At 40.8% G+C, this 18,643-nt stretch overlaps 1 protein-coding gene across 2 annotated transcripts in view; it reads left to right on the top strand.

The window, feature by feature from the left end:
* The window catches only part of FGF12 (fibroblast growth factor 12), a 367,576-nt gene that overhangs the window by 97,232 nt on the left and 251,701 nt on the right, over window positions 1–18,643 (top strand). Inside the window, exon 1 of one of the 2 annotated variants that reach the window (XM_063107144.1) lies at window positions 11,302–11,500. The exons of the other annotated variant lie outside the window; for it this stretch is intronic. Within the exon in view, the coding sequence (XP_062963214.1) occupies window positions 11,302–11,500 (199 nt within the window). Of the gene's footprint in view, window positions 1–11,301; window positions 11,501–18,643 lie in introns of those variants that run through there. 2 annotated transcript variants of the gene reach the window in all.

The raw sequence follows: 18,643 nt of genomic DNA, 5'->3' as shown, positions 1-18,643 counted from the left end.
AGAACATAATCATTTAAGCTTTCAATTGTTCATTAAGAAGTGACTTCTTCAATCAGCTATGCCAGTCTTCGCAATACACATTAGATGTTGGATAAGAGAAGTGTTAAGCCCCGTGCTTTCTTCGCAGGGTTAGTATTGATGTGCTTCCCTTGACTATCTCATCGAATTTTCCATTCTACTGTCATTCCCCCCACCTCCAACAATGTTTCATCATTCCTTCATCCTTACTTACTTTTACCTTTTTATTTTCTTCAAAAATAAAAAAGTTTTCCCAAGTATTGCCTTGGATACAGACTATGATGATTTTGATTCATTCTCCACTTCTAGCAATACTGACTATAATCATTTTACGGAATACCCATTTCAGCTCTTGGAACCTTCCCCCATCATATTATTGCTCCTGATCTTGACATGAAGGTCTCTGATGATGGGCAACTCACTTCCCTGCTTTGTGAAGCAGTCAATTCTGTGGGTGGTTTGCACCTCCTTATATATATAACTGCCTCACTGAATCCAAGTTTGTCTCTGGACACACAGGATACCTATTTCTTTTTTCAATATGAACTCTTCAGGCACTTGAAGATAGACATCACTTTCCTCAATTCCTCTCTCTTTGTCTGTATTTATTAAAACAGTACTTCAAATGGGATCGTGATCCCCAAGGAACAAATAACATGGATGCCTCTGAATTAGATTTTGAGTGGCCTTACCTTGTGCATTATTTTAGCTTTTTAAACACTTTGAAAATATAAATGGTCTCCTTATAAGTTCATTTTGTGGATTCTTCATCTAAAAAGGGTCATGAAGAGAGCTTTGGATTTAGAGTGAGCTAAACTAGATTTGAATTCTGGACCTGTCCCAAATTTATACAACTTTTCTTACCTTCAGTTTTCTCAGCATATCATGTGGCTAACAATGTTGGCCTCACAGGGTTATCATGATGATTAGGTAAAATAAACTATATAGAGTCTAGTACTATGCCTGGTGCATTGCAGGTGCCTCATAAATCTTAGTTTTCTTTCTATTTCCCACCATATCCTTCCTTTCCCTCAAATAATTTTAACCTATACTTGGGACAGAGAGAATTTTTTGCTGTTTTTGTGTGATTTAAAGCAAGAGGCATAAGATTTGCCTGAAATTATGTAAGGACTCTGTGAGGAAATCCTGAAGACTGCTTGGCTAAAATCAAACTGTTAATCCTCCTTAGTTTGTAATGCAGAAGAATATCTCATAGTGAGGACTAACTCATCCCAGAGATACAGCTTGGAGGCTCTGACTAATTATGTCTATTATTTCCAAGGTGCCACAGATTATGTGGCTCCTGGCTTAAACATTGACATAGAACTTTTCCATTAATTATAGGCAGCACAAGAGGAGCTTGGCAGAACGTTATATATGACTTTACTGTAGGCCAGTGTGTAACAAAGAAAGTTATAACACAAAGAGTAACTTACAACTAACATCTAGATAACTTGTTATGGTTCACTCTCTGGAGTCCACAGCTCCATATCAGTAGGAGATTGTTTTCCTGTGTAGTTTCTGGCCTAATTCTGTTGATAGAGGATCTCTTCCCTTGGCAGTAAGAACAACTGTAAGCATGGACAAATCACTCAAGATCCAAGTATAAGAGAACAAGGCACATCCTCTTTCTTGAGTTTTAAATGCAACTTCCTAGGCTCAGGGGCACTTTTTACTTGATGCCTGAAACTGTGACTTTCCACTCATTTGGGGAATAATCTTTCCCTTCTCTAGAGTGGTATGGGTTTACCCTAGGGTTTTATCAGGATAGCATCATCAGAAAACAGGAGTTCTACATCTTTGCTAAATATACAAAGGAGAAAAAGGGAACCCCCTTCCCAGATTAAAATCATGTGTTTTCCACCATATCTATAAAACATTTATTTCTTTTCTTTTTTTTTTTTTGTTATTGCCAATACTTAAATGATGCTATCAAAGACTAACGGTGACATCAATTATTAATAAAGCCATGTGTAAAGTTTTGCTTAAGGTGAAACTTAAGATTATTCTTATTCATCTTGAGCATTTATTATTTTTAAGACATGTTGACAGAGTACCTACAATGAGTATATTCAAAATATTATATATACTAGGTCCTTATAGGAGCAAATATTTTAAGTCAGATTCTTGCACCCAAATTCTATGTCTAATCTTACACACATATCATATTTAAACTGTTCCTTTTTTTTTTTTTTTATAATAATTCCACTCATCTTAGCATGAAGTCAACAATTCTTTACCTGATTTTTGTTCTTGGCAAATAATAAATGCTTCTGGTTACTTATCTTTTAGAAGTCAGCTAGGGCTATTTAAGGCTATTTCCTTGTCTCAGCCCTTTATGGGTGTGAGAGGAAGAATTGCCAAGTGAAAAGAAAGGATCATGCTTCTTCTCCATTGCTGTGTCTCTTGCATGCTCAACCAATCAGGAGACACTTTTCTAACTCGCTTTTAAAGAAGTCTCTTCTCTTACCATCTCTAGCTGATTATAATATGTATATATTATTTTCAGTGGGCTGATGACCTCATGAGATCATTTCTAACTAATACTACAGGTTTAAAAACTAAGGTTCTATCCAAAACATTGTAAAAGTGTGTTTCTTCCTGCTCCAAATATTGTTTATGAAATATGCTTATACAATGATTTTATCCCTCCTTTGCTCGATATCCACACACTGAAATGCATGTCTATCTATCCATCTGTCTATCTATCCTGGTTTTACACTTTAGATTTCACAAACACACATCCATCTACACCAATGTCCCGTTGATGTCATGCTGTATATGCTGGATTAGTGGGTAAAACTAGGGACTGTGTAAGGATATAGTTTTATATAAAAATGACTGTTAAGTGAATGACTGGAAATTTTAATAACTGCTTTCATATACTATCTTAGAATTCTTGAAGCTCCCTAAATATTTTTTATTTATATTGGGAGCTATTTTGTTTAGCCTAACAATGCTAATTTAGAGATATTTAGATGAAAGACACTATATTTAATCCATTCAACCATCCATCCACTCATCTGCTCATTAATCACTCATTTATATTTTCCCTTGTTTCAAAAACCAGTGCTATATTTTCAGTATATTATTTTAAGTACTTTAAGTCATATATACAAATCATTTTGTGGGCAAATAAATTTAGGCTTAAACAGACGAAGTGCTTTATGCAAGGACAAATTATTTACTCTAAATTGCTTACTCTTTCTTCTTTACACTTTATTTTTAGAGAATTCTAAAAACTTAGGCCAGTAATGACCTTATTGGTCACCTTGTCCAAATTGCCATTTGATCCCCTGACAGTTTTTCCTAACCAGTTTCTATATTTTAGTTATTTCCAATAAAATTTTACTCAAAAAGAATTACCTATGAGCACAGGATCAGCGGGATCTCTCACTAATTGTTATTTGCACAGTGCCTAGTGCTATGTGCATGCAGGGGACAAAAATATGAATTTATTACAATTTTAATAGTATATTTTGGGTATCAGTCATGTGTGGGGTGCTGTAAGAGACTGTTTCAAAAAGATCCATTCCCTGAAAATTTGGAATCTAAAATTAGAAATGAGAGCAACTAGGAATGGCCCGCGGAGAAAGTAGCTCAGTAAAGATGGGTGACAGTATGAATGTTAAGTTTATCAAATCATTTTAAGGTCATTTTAGTCATATTCTTAGACTTTCAAAATTGGCTATTCATTTTATCTGGTGTCTGTGGCTGTCTCTTTGCCTTTGTTATATTCCTTTTCTTCTGTGAATGTGAGTGTGTTTGTGTGTGCGTGAGAGAGAGAGAAAGAAAGAGAGCGAGAGAGAGAGATCAGAGCTGAAAATATGGGCCTAGATATGGAAGGTGAGAGTTGGTCAGAGCAGAAATCTAGGTACCATGTACCCTCTTAGGCTATCAGATTGTAATAAATAGATTGAATTTAGGTGGAGAATTTTAGATGGTGTTGATAAAGCAAAAATAATTAACTTGGAAATGCAGAGGCTACCCTTGAGTTAGCTGAGTTTATTTCTTGACATAAAGAGTAAAAATGTTCCATTCTCTTTGGGATGGCCTATGAATCTATTTGACTTAAAAAGCTGGGTGGATGGGTAGATGAGTTAATTCATTTATTCAAGTATTTATTAAGTATCTGCTATGTGTTAAACACTATTTTAGGCACTGAAGATATGAAAGCAAACAAAATAGACAATGTCCCTGTCCTTTTGGATTTTACATTCTAATGGGGATCTCCTAGCCATGTTTCTCTTCTAGAAAGAGGGAGAGCCACTGAATTGGTGGCAGTAGAAACTAGAGGAGGGCTAAAATGATGGGCAGTCTGTCGTGGCAGCTTTTCTAGCATCCTCAATCAAGCTGTAAAGGAAAATAATAAAGTGCCAATTGTCCCCTAAGTGGTATAAGCCAAACTAATATACATTTCTTAGGAATGGGAATGGAGAAAATGTAAGATTATCCCCTTATAAGTTTCTTTAATTTTTGTTTTGGTTAGTTTCCCTATAGTTTTCTTATAAAGCTTAACTTATAAGGAGGAAAGTATTTGGAGGCCACATTCTTGGAACCAAAGAGAACAGAGTACCTTGTCATGGCGCAAAATGGTAAAACTATCACCTTATCTCCCTGGTCTAGAAAGAGGTAAAAGCTGCAGAGGGAGAGAATTTGAGACACTTGTATCTCCCTCCTTTCAAACACAGAATGATCACTTCAATATCATACACAAGGTGTGAGACCCTGCTAGAAGCTAATAAAAGGACATTTGGCATTCCCATTTTCTTTTCTCTATGTGACCTTGGTTAGGGCAGTAGAGACATTGTGGTCAGAAGGTCTGGGTTAAACTTATAGATCTTCATTCATTGATTGTGTGACGTTGGGAGATCACGTCATTCATTGGAGTCTCAGTTTGTAAAATTGGGTTGTTGCTATTTCCTTAACTTTCATCACAATGTTGTTGAGTCTTAGTGAGATAATACATGGAAGATGATTTTTAACAGTAAAGTGCTATATAAATGCACATGATAATTACATTTTTATTTCATTAATTTTATTACATAATTATTCATGGTATTATGTGTTTATTGACATACAGTATAACATAGAGGATAAAAGGGAAGCTCTAGAAATAGATTACATGGATTTGAATCTGAGCTCTACCAATTCTTAGTTGGTTGACCTCAGTCAAGCAACTTTCTGTGCCCTGGTTTCTTCATTTACAAAATGAGGATATGACAGAACCTACCTCATAGGGTTGTTGTAAGGATTCAATGTGTCAGTAATTATAATGCACTTATAAGTGTGCAGGGCACTTAGTATTGGCTCGTATTAGTTATATCTTATATTTCTTTTCAAAGCAGACATTCTCCAAATCATAGAAAATTTCTCTGTTGGGGCACTGAGGATACCACCTTTCATCTGTGTTATAAAGAGGAATTAAATCTATCCTCTTTCCTGTTTTGAAAGATGACCAAACCAGACAGACATATAACATGTAGTAATTCAGTTGTTGAAATTAAGCACCATAAATGAATTTTCTATATAAAGGAATTCACAAATTGTTAAAAAGTAGTTGTTTATTTGCTTTTGCCAGCCTATTTTAACTGACAATCTTGCAGAGAAAAGCAAATGGAAGTACAGCTAGTGTATAGGATAAAATTCATGAGAAAAGGTCTTCTTCTGCCTCTCAAGCTTGCTGTAGCAGAGCCCAGTGAGCTCATATTCACCAAGCCTTGAGTCAGGGCAGGGGCCTGCTGTCAGAGGAGGATGATGTATGAGCAGAGGTAGGCATCTTTGTGTTCCCAACAGACAAGGTCATTGACGGTGTTCCACTAATGAAAATTCTGTTTGCCATTACAATGTCAAGGTTAATCATTCATTTCAAGTAGATTTTTAGCCTTCATTAAATATATTATGTCCAAGAGTGAATGATGATGTGTATGAATCACAAGGTATGTTTTCCTGTTTTGGGAAGTCAGTAGTTTATAGCAGGTACTTGATTTAAATGGAAATTTTAATGATAGCATGCTCATTCTCATACTTCACATTACTATCACATCTTCCTTGAGCCTTGTAAGAGTCCAGTTAGTTAGGTACTGCTAGTATCATTATCATTTATCTATTTTGCAATTGTGGTTTAGAGAGGTTGAATAACTTATCCAGTAGCACACAGACAAATAGGTTATTAACAAAGAACCAAATAAGACAATGATGTCATGAACTGTAAGCTTGTTGACGGCTGGGAGTATGTAGAGGTGTACAGAGTTCTCCTTGGTAACTGACACAGAGCCCTGAATGCAATCTATGCTCAAGGCAATGTTCAAAGTAAAATGCGTGAAATAATCCTAATAGTTAAATTTGAGAGCTGGAAGACTTGGCCTATGAAGAAGCAAAAGACAACCATTCTGTACTTTTTCCTTTTAAAATGTGGAGATGATTAAGACTGTCTATGTTTTATTTATTTGACTGGGGATCATAAATGTAAATATAACTATATAATTATCCTTTCCATATGTATCTGGCAACTTTCTCCAAAATAATTTGATAATTTAATAACTTTCTCTGAAGCAATTGAAACTTTTCTCACTCATGATGTCTTCAGTATTAGAAAGAGAAATTCATAAGCTGCTCAAAGAAAGAGAGCATTAAAAAATCAAGGTATTAGTATCCCTGAGATCTCACACTTTAAAATAACTGGTTGTTTAACCCAAAGAATACTGGAAATGTCCTAGTAAAGATGGAGACAGACTCATGAAATTTTAGTAGCCCAGGTAAGAAAGCTATGAATTTCTGGATATAAAAAAAATTAACTTAGTATTCCTTCTGAACTTGAAAGCTGTGGACCATTAGTCCCTAAATAACTTCTCAAATTTCCCTACACTTACCTCTTCTTCTCACTGGGGAAATGGAGTAAATAATGATGCTGATGCTGACATTTAGGGCTAAACAGTTAAAAAGTGGTCTTACAATAGCTGCAGAAGTGCAAGAACAAAGTAAAGTCCTTGCTGTTTGATTGAATCAAAAAACACCACATTCTCTTAACAGAGATCTAAAGACAGAAATAATGTTGCTCTCAGAAAGCTGGCATTGTTTTTGTTTTGTTCTTTTAATGCCTGACTTGATGTTGTCACGTCAAGACAGAGAGGAGAACTTGAAACGGCAACTGTTGTCTGCTTTTACATCTCTTCCCTTTTCATCTCTTACTTTCCTATGCCTCTGGGTTTCAATCTGTATCAAAACACCCTCATTTCTCATAAACCTATAGAATAAAATCAGCAACATTTAAAGGGTAAAGAACATACATCCTCTTTCCAGGCCTTTTTGGGGCACAGCACTGCAATTTTGGGGAAATGTGCTAGATTTTGAGCATCGGAGTTGACTTCTCTGTGTATTATCTACATTGCGTATATATATATTAAACTCTCAAACTTTGACACCTGAAGAATTATTAAGAATTCAGATTCACAGGCTCCAACTATAGAGATTTCTGTTTCCCGTTTTGAGAGACCATCAGGAATCTGCATTTGAACAAGCATCTCGGGTGAATCTCATGCATTTTTCTTTAATAAAAAATAATAAATACTGTCATCATCTTTTACTCATTTGGCATTTTCCAGTTTTCAAAATACTCATACATGCATATTCAGTTCTGTGAGGTAGATGGGAATGATTATTTCCATTTTGAGGATAAAAGAGACTCTGAATTTAGCAATGATTTTCTCAAAGCCTCATTATACAGTCCCCTTTTGCCTATTTCTCTGGATACTCCCCTTAGTTGACCTTTTTTTGTTTGGTTGTTGAATGGCAGGGAGCCCCCAAAGCCAGCCAGCACTAAATGTGCCTGCCTTGCTCAAGAATGAGACAAGTGTTCTGGTAGCCAAGGAAGGAAAATAATTTTATTTGTGGAATGTAAACATTTCTCTAATTGATAGTGCTACCAATTGGTTTTAAATAATGTCCCTTGCCCCATCCAGATGCTCTTTTGAAAATGTATTAAGCTTCACCTTTGGAGAAGAGGTATGTATGTGTATCTTTTTCACCTGTCTTGTCTGTATTGTTAGAAACTGAAGGATGAATCAATGGTCCTCATTTAGCCACACTGAACTGCTGCAGGGGACATGTGCTCCCCATTGACAGTTGGGATTTCCCCCTTCTTCAAGTGCCTTGCCTATTTAATCCTCCTACCAGCCTTCTGTCCCACAAGCCCCTATGTGCCAGCCTCTGTTTTGTCCAACTGGCAGGCTAGATGGACCAGGCCCCCAGACACAAGACAGGATAGGGTTGTTAGACTCACCGCTCAGTCTAAACAACCTTACAGACCTCTGTCTTTCTCATTGCCCAAACCTAGAGAATTCCTGGGGCCCCTCTGGGCCACAACATCCATTTTCACTAGCTTCCAGAGCTTGCATTTTCCTTGCCCTCTATTAGGATGTTTCCAACATACAACTGTCTGAGCTTGGAAATCATCCATTCAGTCCTTCGACACTACCCTTGATGCTTAAGTAAGTGTCTGTGAAGGGGAGAGATTAGGGATATTTAAAGACAAGTTGAAGAGAAATTTTAAGTGTAACTAATAGCCACTCCCAGCCCTTAGCATGAATGGAAGGGGATCCTTTTGCATTTCCTGAATCTCTCATGCTGCATTTTAACTTGGATGACTCCTCTGTGAGTCTAGTATCAGCTGTCCTCACTCACAAGCACTTCTGGAGACCTGACTGCACTCCAAAGCCAATTGTTGACTGTCCTTGCCCATGTCACTCCCCCACCCCATCTCCATTCACCCTCAGTGGAGGTTGCTCACTTGGTTCCTCTTTTGGGGGGCCGAGTCTACTTTGCATCTTTCCAGAGAGACCAAGAAATCTTGGTTCCAAGGAGGCAGAAGTACTTTTTCCTGTTCCAAAATGAGCCAAAGGTTCAACATGAGGGTTCAACATGAGGGCCGCAGAAGCCATTGTTACTTTCTCCAACATCCACTTCCTTTCAAAACAGAATTCTACATGCTCCAGCTTATTGGAGAGACATGGACTGCGTCCTCTCAGTCACCTCTACCTCCTCCTTTGCGCACCTAGGGTCCTTTAACCCGCCTTTGGTTGTGTTTTCTCTTGTGGGAGGGACGGGACAGAGCAGAACCGAGCTGCAGTTCCCTCGCTCTGCCTCTGAAAATTTCTCATCCAAACCTCAATCACGTAGGATTGCGTAGAGAGGAGAAAAGGGGAGAGACAGAAGACAGAGGGGGGGAAGAAGGGTGATGGGAGGGAGGAAAGAAAGAAGGGAGCCTGGGAGCAGAGGGCTCGAGGAAAGGGAGCCGTAGAGTGCGCTGCGCTCTCCTGCTCTCCAGGAGCCCAGCCCTCAGCTGGGCCTCACTTGGGAGCTCTTCCGCTCTCCCGGGGTCGGTGAATGGTGCAGGAGGAACTCCGGTGCCGCCGGCTCTTGATCCCACCCGCCCTCTCGGTGGCTGTCGCCCCCACCTGGAGTTTCCTGAGGAGCTAGCGCTCCAGCCGAGCGAGCTGGTGGGGCGGCGGCGCTGGGGAGCCGGTGAGGCTCGGCGCGCCCAGAGCCTCAACCCATGAATGGGACTCTTCCCTGAGCGCCCCATCCCGGGCCTGGGGAGGAGGCGGCGCGGCGGCGGGGGGCGCCCTGCAAGCCCGGGGCTGTGAGTGGCCAACCGCGCAGCAAGTTGGGCGAGTTGGCAGCCGACAACACCTGCCTGATGGCCCCGTCCCCTGAGTCCGCGTCCAGCTCCGAGGGCCTCGGTGGCGCGCTCGTCTGTCTCCCGCCATTGCCCCGGGCAGCCTAGAGCCCCCAACCCGCGCCCCCGGCGACAGACCATGGTGGGCAGCTACGGCCGGGAGCCGCAGGCGCCGCGAGCCGACGTCGCCCGCAGCCAGCCCCCGCCCCACCCGAGCCGACGCGCGAGTGTTCGCAGCGCGCCGGTCACTTCCTTCCTCGGCCGGCATGGGCCGTGCGGGGCTGAGTGATCGGCCTCTCGTCCGGCGGGTAATCCCCATCTGATCTGCAGGCTGTGAGCTGCCGACTGCCGGGGCGCGCGAGCCTGGGGGGCCCGGGCAGCGCGGCGATGACCTGATCCCGAGCCCGCCAGGCGCCCCCTCCTTTCCTCCCTCGCTCGCTCGCTCTGAGCCTGTGCGGAGACCTGCTCGGTGCGGCGGCTCCCGGCGGACCATGGCGGGGAGCTCCAGTTAAAGGCGTGTGGGCGCCGAGCTGGAGAGGACACCTTCGGCATCGCTGCCTTTTGAGGGGGCTTATTTAAACTACTGAGTCATCCCAGATTTAGGATTCCCTAAATAATCACCAACTGTGCCCGTCTCGTGCCGGAAAGCAAGCGGAGAGAGAAACAGCGCCCGCTCTGGGGACCCCGCGGATCGCCTCTCGCGGGTTTCTCCCCGAGGGCGCTTGGCCCTCGAGGATCTCCTTCCCTCCCTCCTGTCCTCCCCCTCCCTCTCCTCCCGCTCTCTTTGCAGTGCGAGGGCCCGAGTCGAGCTCACGGCAGCTGGAAACGGCTGCCCCCGCCCCGCGCCCCTCCCCAGACTCCGGCTACCCGCTCGCACTTCGCGCCTCTCGGAATTCCAGAACTCCGGCGGCCGGCCCCTGGAGAGCTGCAGCCGGGGCGATGCATTCCGTGGACCTCGCCCAGCCGGGACGGACCTCCTAATCTCCAGAACTGCGGGCTGCAGGGAGTTAAATTGCTGCCTTCCTCTCCTTCTCTCTTGCGGTTGGTGGCTTGTTTTCTCAAGGAACGTTTTATTCACTTTTTAGTATTTTCTACCGGGGCACGCTCCCCTCCTCGGTCCAGACTCTGCTTTGTAAATGGGTTTTATATGTATGTATGTGTAGATATACTTTGGACACCTTGCAACGCTTGAGCCTCTCCAACAGGGGCACGGCTTGTTATTTTGGACATCCTTCGTCCCCTTCCCCCTGGTACCCCGAACGCAGTGTGACCAAACTCCCCACTGGCCCCTTGGACGCGGATCGCCTTGGGGAGCAAGTTTGAGGTGCAAACGTCTACTTCGCAGGAAGGTCTGGGACCGCCCCATCATCGCCGCCAGCGGTTGGGGAAGTTTACATCTGGATTTTCACACGTTTTGTCGCCACTGCCCAGACTCGGACTAACCCTTGGGCGCCGAGTTTTCGGTACTGCAGCCTCTTCAAATATTAGCACTGCCTCCCCGCGCCTGCCCCGTCCCTCCCGGCCGCCGAGGTCTTGCCCTCGCCCCGGCGGAGCGCGATCCCGAGGGCGCAGTGGAGCCTGGGGCCCGGGGCCCGCGTTGAGCAGCTATGGCTGCGGCGATAGCCAGCTCCTTGATCCGGCAGAAGCGGCAGGCGAGGGAGTCCAACAGCGACCGGGTGTCGGCCTCCAAACGCCGCTCCAGCCCCAGCAAAGACGGGCGCTCCCTGTGCGAGAGGCACGTCCTCGGGGTGTTCAGCAAAGTGCGCTTCTGCAGCGGCCGCAAGAGGCCGGTGAGGCGGAGACCAGGTCAGTAGAAGCCCGGAGAGTGGGCTCCCCAGAGACCGACACTCCGCTCCCCTTCCTCAAGGCACCTGGGGACGCCCGTGCAAGGGAACCCGGATCCTTCTCCTCTGTTCTGGCCCCTCTTCTTCCCTAATTTCCAGACATCTCTTTCAACTACCCTTTGCCAGTTAATAGCTTCTTGCCCCATATTCAGGAAAACACTCTCTACTTTAATATAAGCACAGTTTGGCTGGTATGAGAGTTACATGTACAGATTCACCTAGTCCCAAATAGTCTGTAGAGTCTTGAGGGCAGTGACCACGTCGTTCACTTATTCATTCTCTCTCTTTCTCTCCCTCCCTCCCTCCCTCCCCTTTTCTCTCTTCCATCCATCCATTTATTGAATACTTATACTGCCCACTGAAGACCTAAAGATAAACAAGTCTCCCTATGTCCCTCATAACAACATATGATAGACACTTAGTAAACACCAGATGAACTTAAATTTATTCTTCTAACTTCCTCCAGCAAACACATGGTATTGCATTTATCAGACATACCAATCAATTTTTCATCTCTCCATTTCTTCTCATGTCGTTTTCACTTCCTTTTACATAGTCCTCCTTTTCCTGTTCTCTTCTTCCGAGCACTCTCAAGGTTTCCAAGGGCTCTCCTCATTAACTTTTCCGTCCTATTGCCTTCTTCCGCACACTCTCACTTAACTTTTAGGACATTAAGGGAACAAGATAGTGTATTCCAGTTTGGCCTCAGGGAGTGTAAAGAAACCTTGAGATTTGTCAGATTTTCATGGCATGGACTTTCTGAAGCTGATTCTCTTCCCTAACCTCAAATGATTGCTCTTGACATGTTTCTATTTACAAAGGAAATCGGATGCCTTGAGTTTCCGTGTGATGATTTCCCAGCTCAAGCCAGGCCAGTGTCCCAGTTTGAGAGAATGAAAACAGAATTGCTGAGAGATCTGTGCTTCCATCAGATGATTGATCCTCTGGGTGTGGCCGCAGGGTCGTTTGCAATATGCAGATACTCTACTCAGTGTGGACAACTGAAAGGGAATACCATCTAGAAAGGGAACCTCCTTTGTGATCAGTTGACTAGTTTGCCTCTTTACAATGCTGATTATGGTATTCTCTTGGGCCCCAGGAATGAGGCACATGGGCTAGGTTCATCAGGGTAAGGAAAACGCTTGGAAAGTGTGGGCAAGTGGGGCTCAACATCAGTTTAGGCATTTGGGATTAAGCCTTGTGAAGAAGCCATCCTGTTTCATTTTCTATTGGGTTTTCATGACATTATTCACTCCACAGTAGGCTCATTTTCTTATTCTGTGATGATAATAAAGTAGTCAATTTCAGGAGTAAGCAAAAATCATTATGATCACAAGGTTGGAGCTCCTCGAGTCTCTGTTATTTTATGTATGCAAAGACTAGAGTTATCTCTGTACAGTAAATAATTCATATTGGGGAAAATCAAATCACTTGTTTTGTTGTGCTGGGATCATTTGAAGGCCTTTTTCTCTCAGGGCTTATATGGTCTACATACAGGGAACTTTAAGGCTCTGAACTCAATGTGACTCTTATATCTCAGTCTGGGCAATATGTTCTTCCAGTCAAGTTGAGATAATTATATGATGTTTGTGAGTTGATCTTATTCAGTCATCTCAGCTAAAAACAATGTAATAAGAATTATAGGTGGATTATATTTGTGTATTGATAGGATTTACTCACCTGATCTTTGGTTGAAGTTGATTTGGAGATGAGCAATGGCTTGATTTTGCATGGCTTAATTTGAATAGCCTAATTTTGCATGGGAAGGAAGGACTATATTCATTGCTTCCTGTGGCACTTTCCTAAGCATCTCATTAGAAAATAGTGAATTTGAGGGAATTTCTGAGTTTATTGTTTTCTTCTGTGTTCATTTAATCTGCTTCTCTTTTTTATCTACTTAGTGTTCATCTAGGCAGGGAGGATCCTGACTGGTGACTTCCTTTAGCTAAAGTGTCACAATCTGGCAGAGAGATGGCAGGACCTGTTAAGACATTCCCAGTGTGAGGGCAACATGCGTGCATTTGTACACTGCAGACTTCAGTTTGTTATGAAGCTTAGCTTAGAAGAATGGGAGTGTGGGGTGTGGAAAAGCTTTTTGGGAAAATGATAGTGTGCTATTATCATTACTAACAAAGCTAAATAATTAATCTGTTGATTTGCTGTCAGCAACTATGATTCACATAGCATGGGATGAGCCTATTTATAGAGAGATAGCACCTTCCACATCTCAATTCCAGAGAGGTTTCTTTAGCTGGATTGGGAGGAAGTTCCTAAACACCAAAAAGAAAAACTATTTGAAGAAATCTGTTTTATAAGCACTTTGATATGTTCACTTAATATTTGAGTTATTCTTAAAACCAGTAGCCCTTCCAAGCCATCTCCTTGTGAACTACAAACTGAGTTACACATAGTGAAGTGATGAAATGGAATAACTTGTCCTGATAAAGAATTTCCACTCTGAATATCTGTTATTGAGACACACATCCATTGACCAGACTCTCTAAAGGAGTGAGGCTACACCAGCCAAGTATTCCATAGGAAAGTCCATAGTTGTATTTCTGATTGCAGAGCTGGCACATTGAGTGTCTCTCAATCTCTTCATAGTTCACCAAGTTCTGATATGTATAGTGTTGAAACTTTGTAAACACAGAGGAGGATCCTGAAATTATCATAGTAAAAGGCTCAGATTTTAAAATCACAGTAACACAGAATGAAAACATGGGGTCTGGCAGGGCAAGAGCTCACATCACAGTTTCAAGGCCATGGTGCAACTCGGGGTCTTTGTGAAGGCTATCCCGGAGCACTATGTGATGGCACACCCTGAGATTGTGCAGCAAAACCCTTACCTTTCTAAATGAAAAATCGTAAAGCCATAGCAAGTTTGTGGTTTATAGAAGGGTGTACAACTAGATTGTGGCAAAATTGGAACTAGACCTAAATTCAGTAGATTTTTTTTTTTTTTTGCCTTCCTTCTTTGTGATACAACACAGAAAAAAGTAGTGTGAAGAACTGCGTGTGCACTATGAAAGGATGGAAATAATTTTGTGTGTTTTTGTTTTAACCATTAAGAACTGGTATTACTATTATCATTATCATTATTATTTTATAATTAGAACAGAGATAAGGTAGAGTAGATAAGGTAGAGTAGAGGACCTATCTCGCAGAAGATGGCAAGGCTAAGACAGGCAATTGGAGTTCTGAAACAAACACCCTGTAGCTAGCATGAATGATTGAAATGAACCCAATAGTGAAGACCTGTAGACAGCGCAGGAATGTCGAACCCTTAGGCACTGTGTGGGCTGCAGCTTTTTGGAAATGAAATGTTGGAGACTCTGAACTGGCAAGTTGGCTGAGTTCACTGAACCATGAAAGACTTTTTAAAACATTTCTGTTTGTGTACTTTCTTGTAAAGAAAGGAGCATTCTCATGTTGATTATTTGAGTCATTATTTATATGTGAAATACCCATATGAGCCAGGCCTGCTGGAATATTTGCTTAAATGTTGATGTCACTTAATTTGCTGTACCTAGATTATTAATACATCCATATGAATTATGTGGCCTTTTCATTTCCAGCATTTGCCTTATTTTGAATAGAAACACCCGAACAAATTGACTCCAAAAATGATGTATATTTTGACTCAGAAGTTATTGCAGGTAATGGGTAGCATTCACAATCAGGAAGGAAAATGTGTTTAGAGACTCTGAATGTCTGAGTAGCCGCAAATCTTAGAGGTCATTCAGTATCGCTCTTTCATTTTTCAAGTGTGAACCTTTCTGGAAAGTGCAGAGGAACTTGATAAGCCTTAATCATGTATTTTAAATGATTTTGGTGTTTTTATTATTTTTCTATATAATTTAGTTATTTCTCTTAAACAAGAACATTAAAAAAAAGTCAATTGAGAGAAATCCCTTACCTAAAAAACAGATGTTTTTCAGATTTTAAGTATTTGGTTTTATATGTCCTTCCCTTTAAAAAAAAATGGTGTAGTATAATTGCACTAAGTGATAAAATAAATCAGAGAAGTGATTGTAACTTTACCAAAATTTGTGGTTTTTCTTTGTCATATTTTTCTGAGTCCTTGTTTTTGCTGTTATAAAAATTGTGGCTGTTCAAAATATTTTAGTATTCTTCAAACTTGTTTTGGTAGATATACAGTATTTAACAGCATACTCCTTTGACATTTTACTATCAAACATGTACTTTTACATAGAGGAAGAAAACATTACAGGAAATAGAAACTTCATGAAGATGACAGCAAAGGTGAAATAATGTGTAATCATGTGATCTAAGGAATATAAATTACATTTTTATAAATTGAAATAAATGTATATACATCAAGAATAGATTCTTATGACAGAAGATATTTTACATTTACAGCAAGTACTTTGATTGTGTTTTCTCTTTTAAAAGTGTGACTCATGTCTGAACTATAAAATCAGTCTAATTAAATGTATTTGGCTTGATGTTTGTTAAAAAGAAACAAAATAAGCTTTTTTCCTCAGAAACCCACCCCAGGGTTTAAACTGATACTTTGTATGTGTTTTTAAAATCCTATTTTTCTACTGCAGTGCATTCTCATCAACAAGTTATGTTTCCATTGTAAGAACATTTTAAAATAGGTACTGTGATCTCTTGATTTCTTTCATCTCAAAGAGATCTCATCAAGCCGTAACTCAGGATTAAGGCATAAAGTTTGAATGCAGTTGATATTCTTTAGCAGAATTAGAAAAACAATTTGTAGGAAATGAGGTAGTCTCTGTATTTGAGAAAGCCATAGAAATATTTTGGAAGATATTTAGGGAAAAAAAAGCTTTGTCTTATAAAATTAAATTTTAAAATGTCCTGGCCTTACTGGTATGGCACCAAATTGCATTTATTCTTGGTGAGAGCATATTTGTGCATGGATATTACAGTGCAGATTTGGTTTGGGAAATTTCTTAATAGTGATTATTTTTTTCTTCTTCTTGAGTGCATCATCATAATGTATATTTGCTATTGACCTTTTCTCCTAGCATTATTATAAATTTTATGAGGACTCTCAATGACAACCTTGTTAGACATAGGGGACAGAATATACTACATTTTGGGTTTTTTCTATTGCTTACCTATGGAATTACAGAGCTTGCTGTCTAAAGAAAGATGCACCGTATCTGAAGGGCTCCGATTCTGAGGTCATCTTCTATGCATCTGTGAGAGGGAGGAACCTTAGATGTAAAATGTCTATAATTGATCCTATATAATAATAGATTTTAATAACAACTAACTTGACAATGTGACTTCATAATTTACAGTTTCTTCACAACTTTTGCCTCTTTTATTCTTTATACCAATCCACTTAGTTAGTTCACTCCATCTTAGAAATAAGAAAACTAAGCCTTAAAGTGCCAAAGAGACTTTTTCATGTTCATGGAATCAGAAGGTGACTAAGCTGTCACATGGCCCCAAGTCCCCATACTGCAGATCATCTGTCTTTATCTTCTACCAGGTTGACCTAAGAAGCCCCGAATCTGAATAACTTAATTTGATTCGAAGGTGGGGAATTATTGTTGGGGGAATCCAATGAAGAGTTTGAGAAATGCGGAACATGATTACAAGGTTTGCTTTGCTCTGTGTGTGATCTAGAGCCCTCAGGGAGGAGGAGTGAAGTGGATAGGCTGACGATATTCAGGCCTGTCCTGAAGAAGCAGTCCTTTGGTTGTGTTACGTCCTGGGCACAGCCTCCTGGCTGGGATGTCCCTCTCTGCATGAGAGCAGCCTCAGAGATATCAGGGGGTGCCACTTGGGGCACCTAAAAACCTTCTGGGAGACTTGGGCCCAGAGGGGCAGACTTTCTTGACTATAAACATAAACAATTGCTTGAGATGTTTTCGAGAGTAAAGAGGTTAATACCAAGTTCAGGAGAGCCCTGTAGGATTTAGTCTTTATTTATTTTATTTATTTATTTTTAAGTTACCATCTAAGTCACAATGTAGCAGAGCAATTAAGTCTGTGGACTTCAGAGTGAGATCTGATTCAAATTCTGGATATATTATTTGTAAGAACATTAATCAAGTTTCTTAATATCTTTGTGCTTTAGTTTGCTGATTTGTAAAATGAAGATACAAGCCCTAGCATTCGGTCAGGAAATGCCTCTCTGAGGAAGACTTATTTAATCTGAGCTCCAAAGGATGAGACGGGCAAAGAGGGATGGAAGAACATTCAAGGCAGTAGAGAACAACTTGCGTTAAGGTTGACACAAGATGGAGCTTGGGGCTTTTGAAGAAAGTCAAGTATAGCTGCAGCAATGAGAATGAGGGGAGATGGGTACAGGTGGTATTGGAAAGCTTGGGGCAAGGACTGAATTGTGTGGGGCCTTCAAAACACTTCGAGGCATTTTACATTTCAATTGAGGATCCAAAGAAGGATCAGCAGTAGGGGTGATATGATGTGACTTGTATTTTTAAAGGGGCACTTTGGCTTTGGAGAAAAGAGTGTGTTGCAAGGGATCCAGAGTGAAAGCAAAGGAACAGTAAAGAGGCCAGGGTATCAGCCTGGGCCAGCAGTTTTCAAAGTGAAGTACAGAGGCCCTGGGAGCTCCCTGAAAATCTTTCAGTAGGTCTGCAAGGTCAAAACTCTTTTAATAAAAATATTTCATAACAATGCTAATTTTTTGCCTTTTCCACTCATTCTGTCACAAGTGTCCAGTGGAGTTTTCCAGAGACTGTATGATATATCTACAATCATCTGGAAAGGCTATTAAAATTTTCCTTCCTTTTCAACCACATTTTTGTGTGAGGTCAGGTTATCTTTATATCCCTTTAACCACAACAACATATCGCAGATTGAATGTAGAAGCATGTTTGAGAATCCAGCTGACTTCTGTTAAGCCAGACGTTAAAGAGATTTGCAACCATGTTTATAAACTAGTCTTTTCACTAATTATTTTTGTTTGTTTTGGAAAATATAGTTATGTTTTATTAAAACATGCTATTTATGTTAACACCTAATGGGCTTATTTTTATTTTTAATGAATAAATATTTGAAAATTGTCATTGTAATTTGTAAATACAGTAAATATTAAGAAATATAACTGACATAAACAAAAGATCTTTGGGGTACTCAA

The sequence above is a fragment of the Cynocephalus volans genome, chromosome 1, assembly GCF_027409185.1.
Source record: "Cynocephalus volans isolate mCynVol1 chromosome 1, mCynVol1.pri, whole genome shotgun sequence".
NCBI classification, from domain to species: domain Eukaryota; kingdom Metazoa; phylum Chordata; class Mammalia; order Dermoptera; family Cynocephalidae; genus Cynocephalus; species Cynocephalus volans.
Note: the sequence above shows the minus strand (reverse complement) of the source record. Positions and strands in the feature narration are given on the sequence as shown.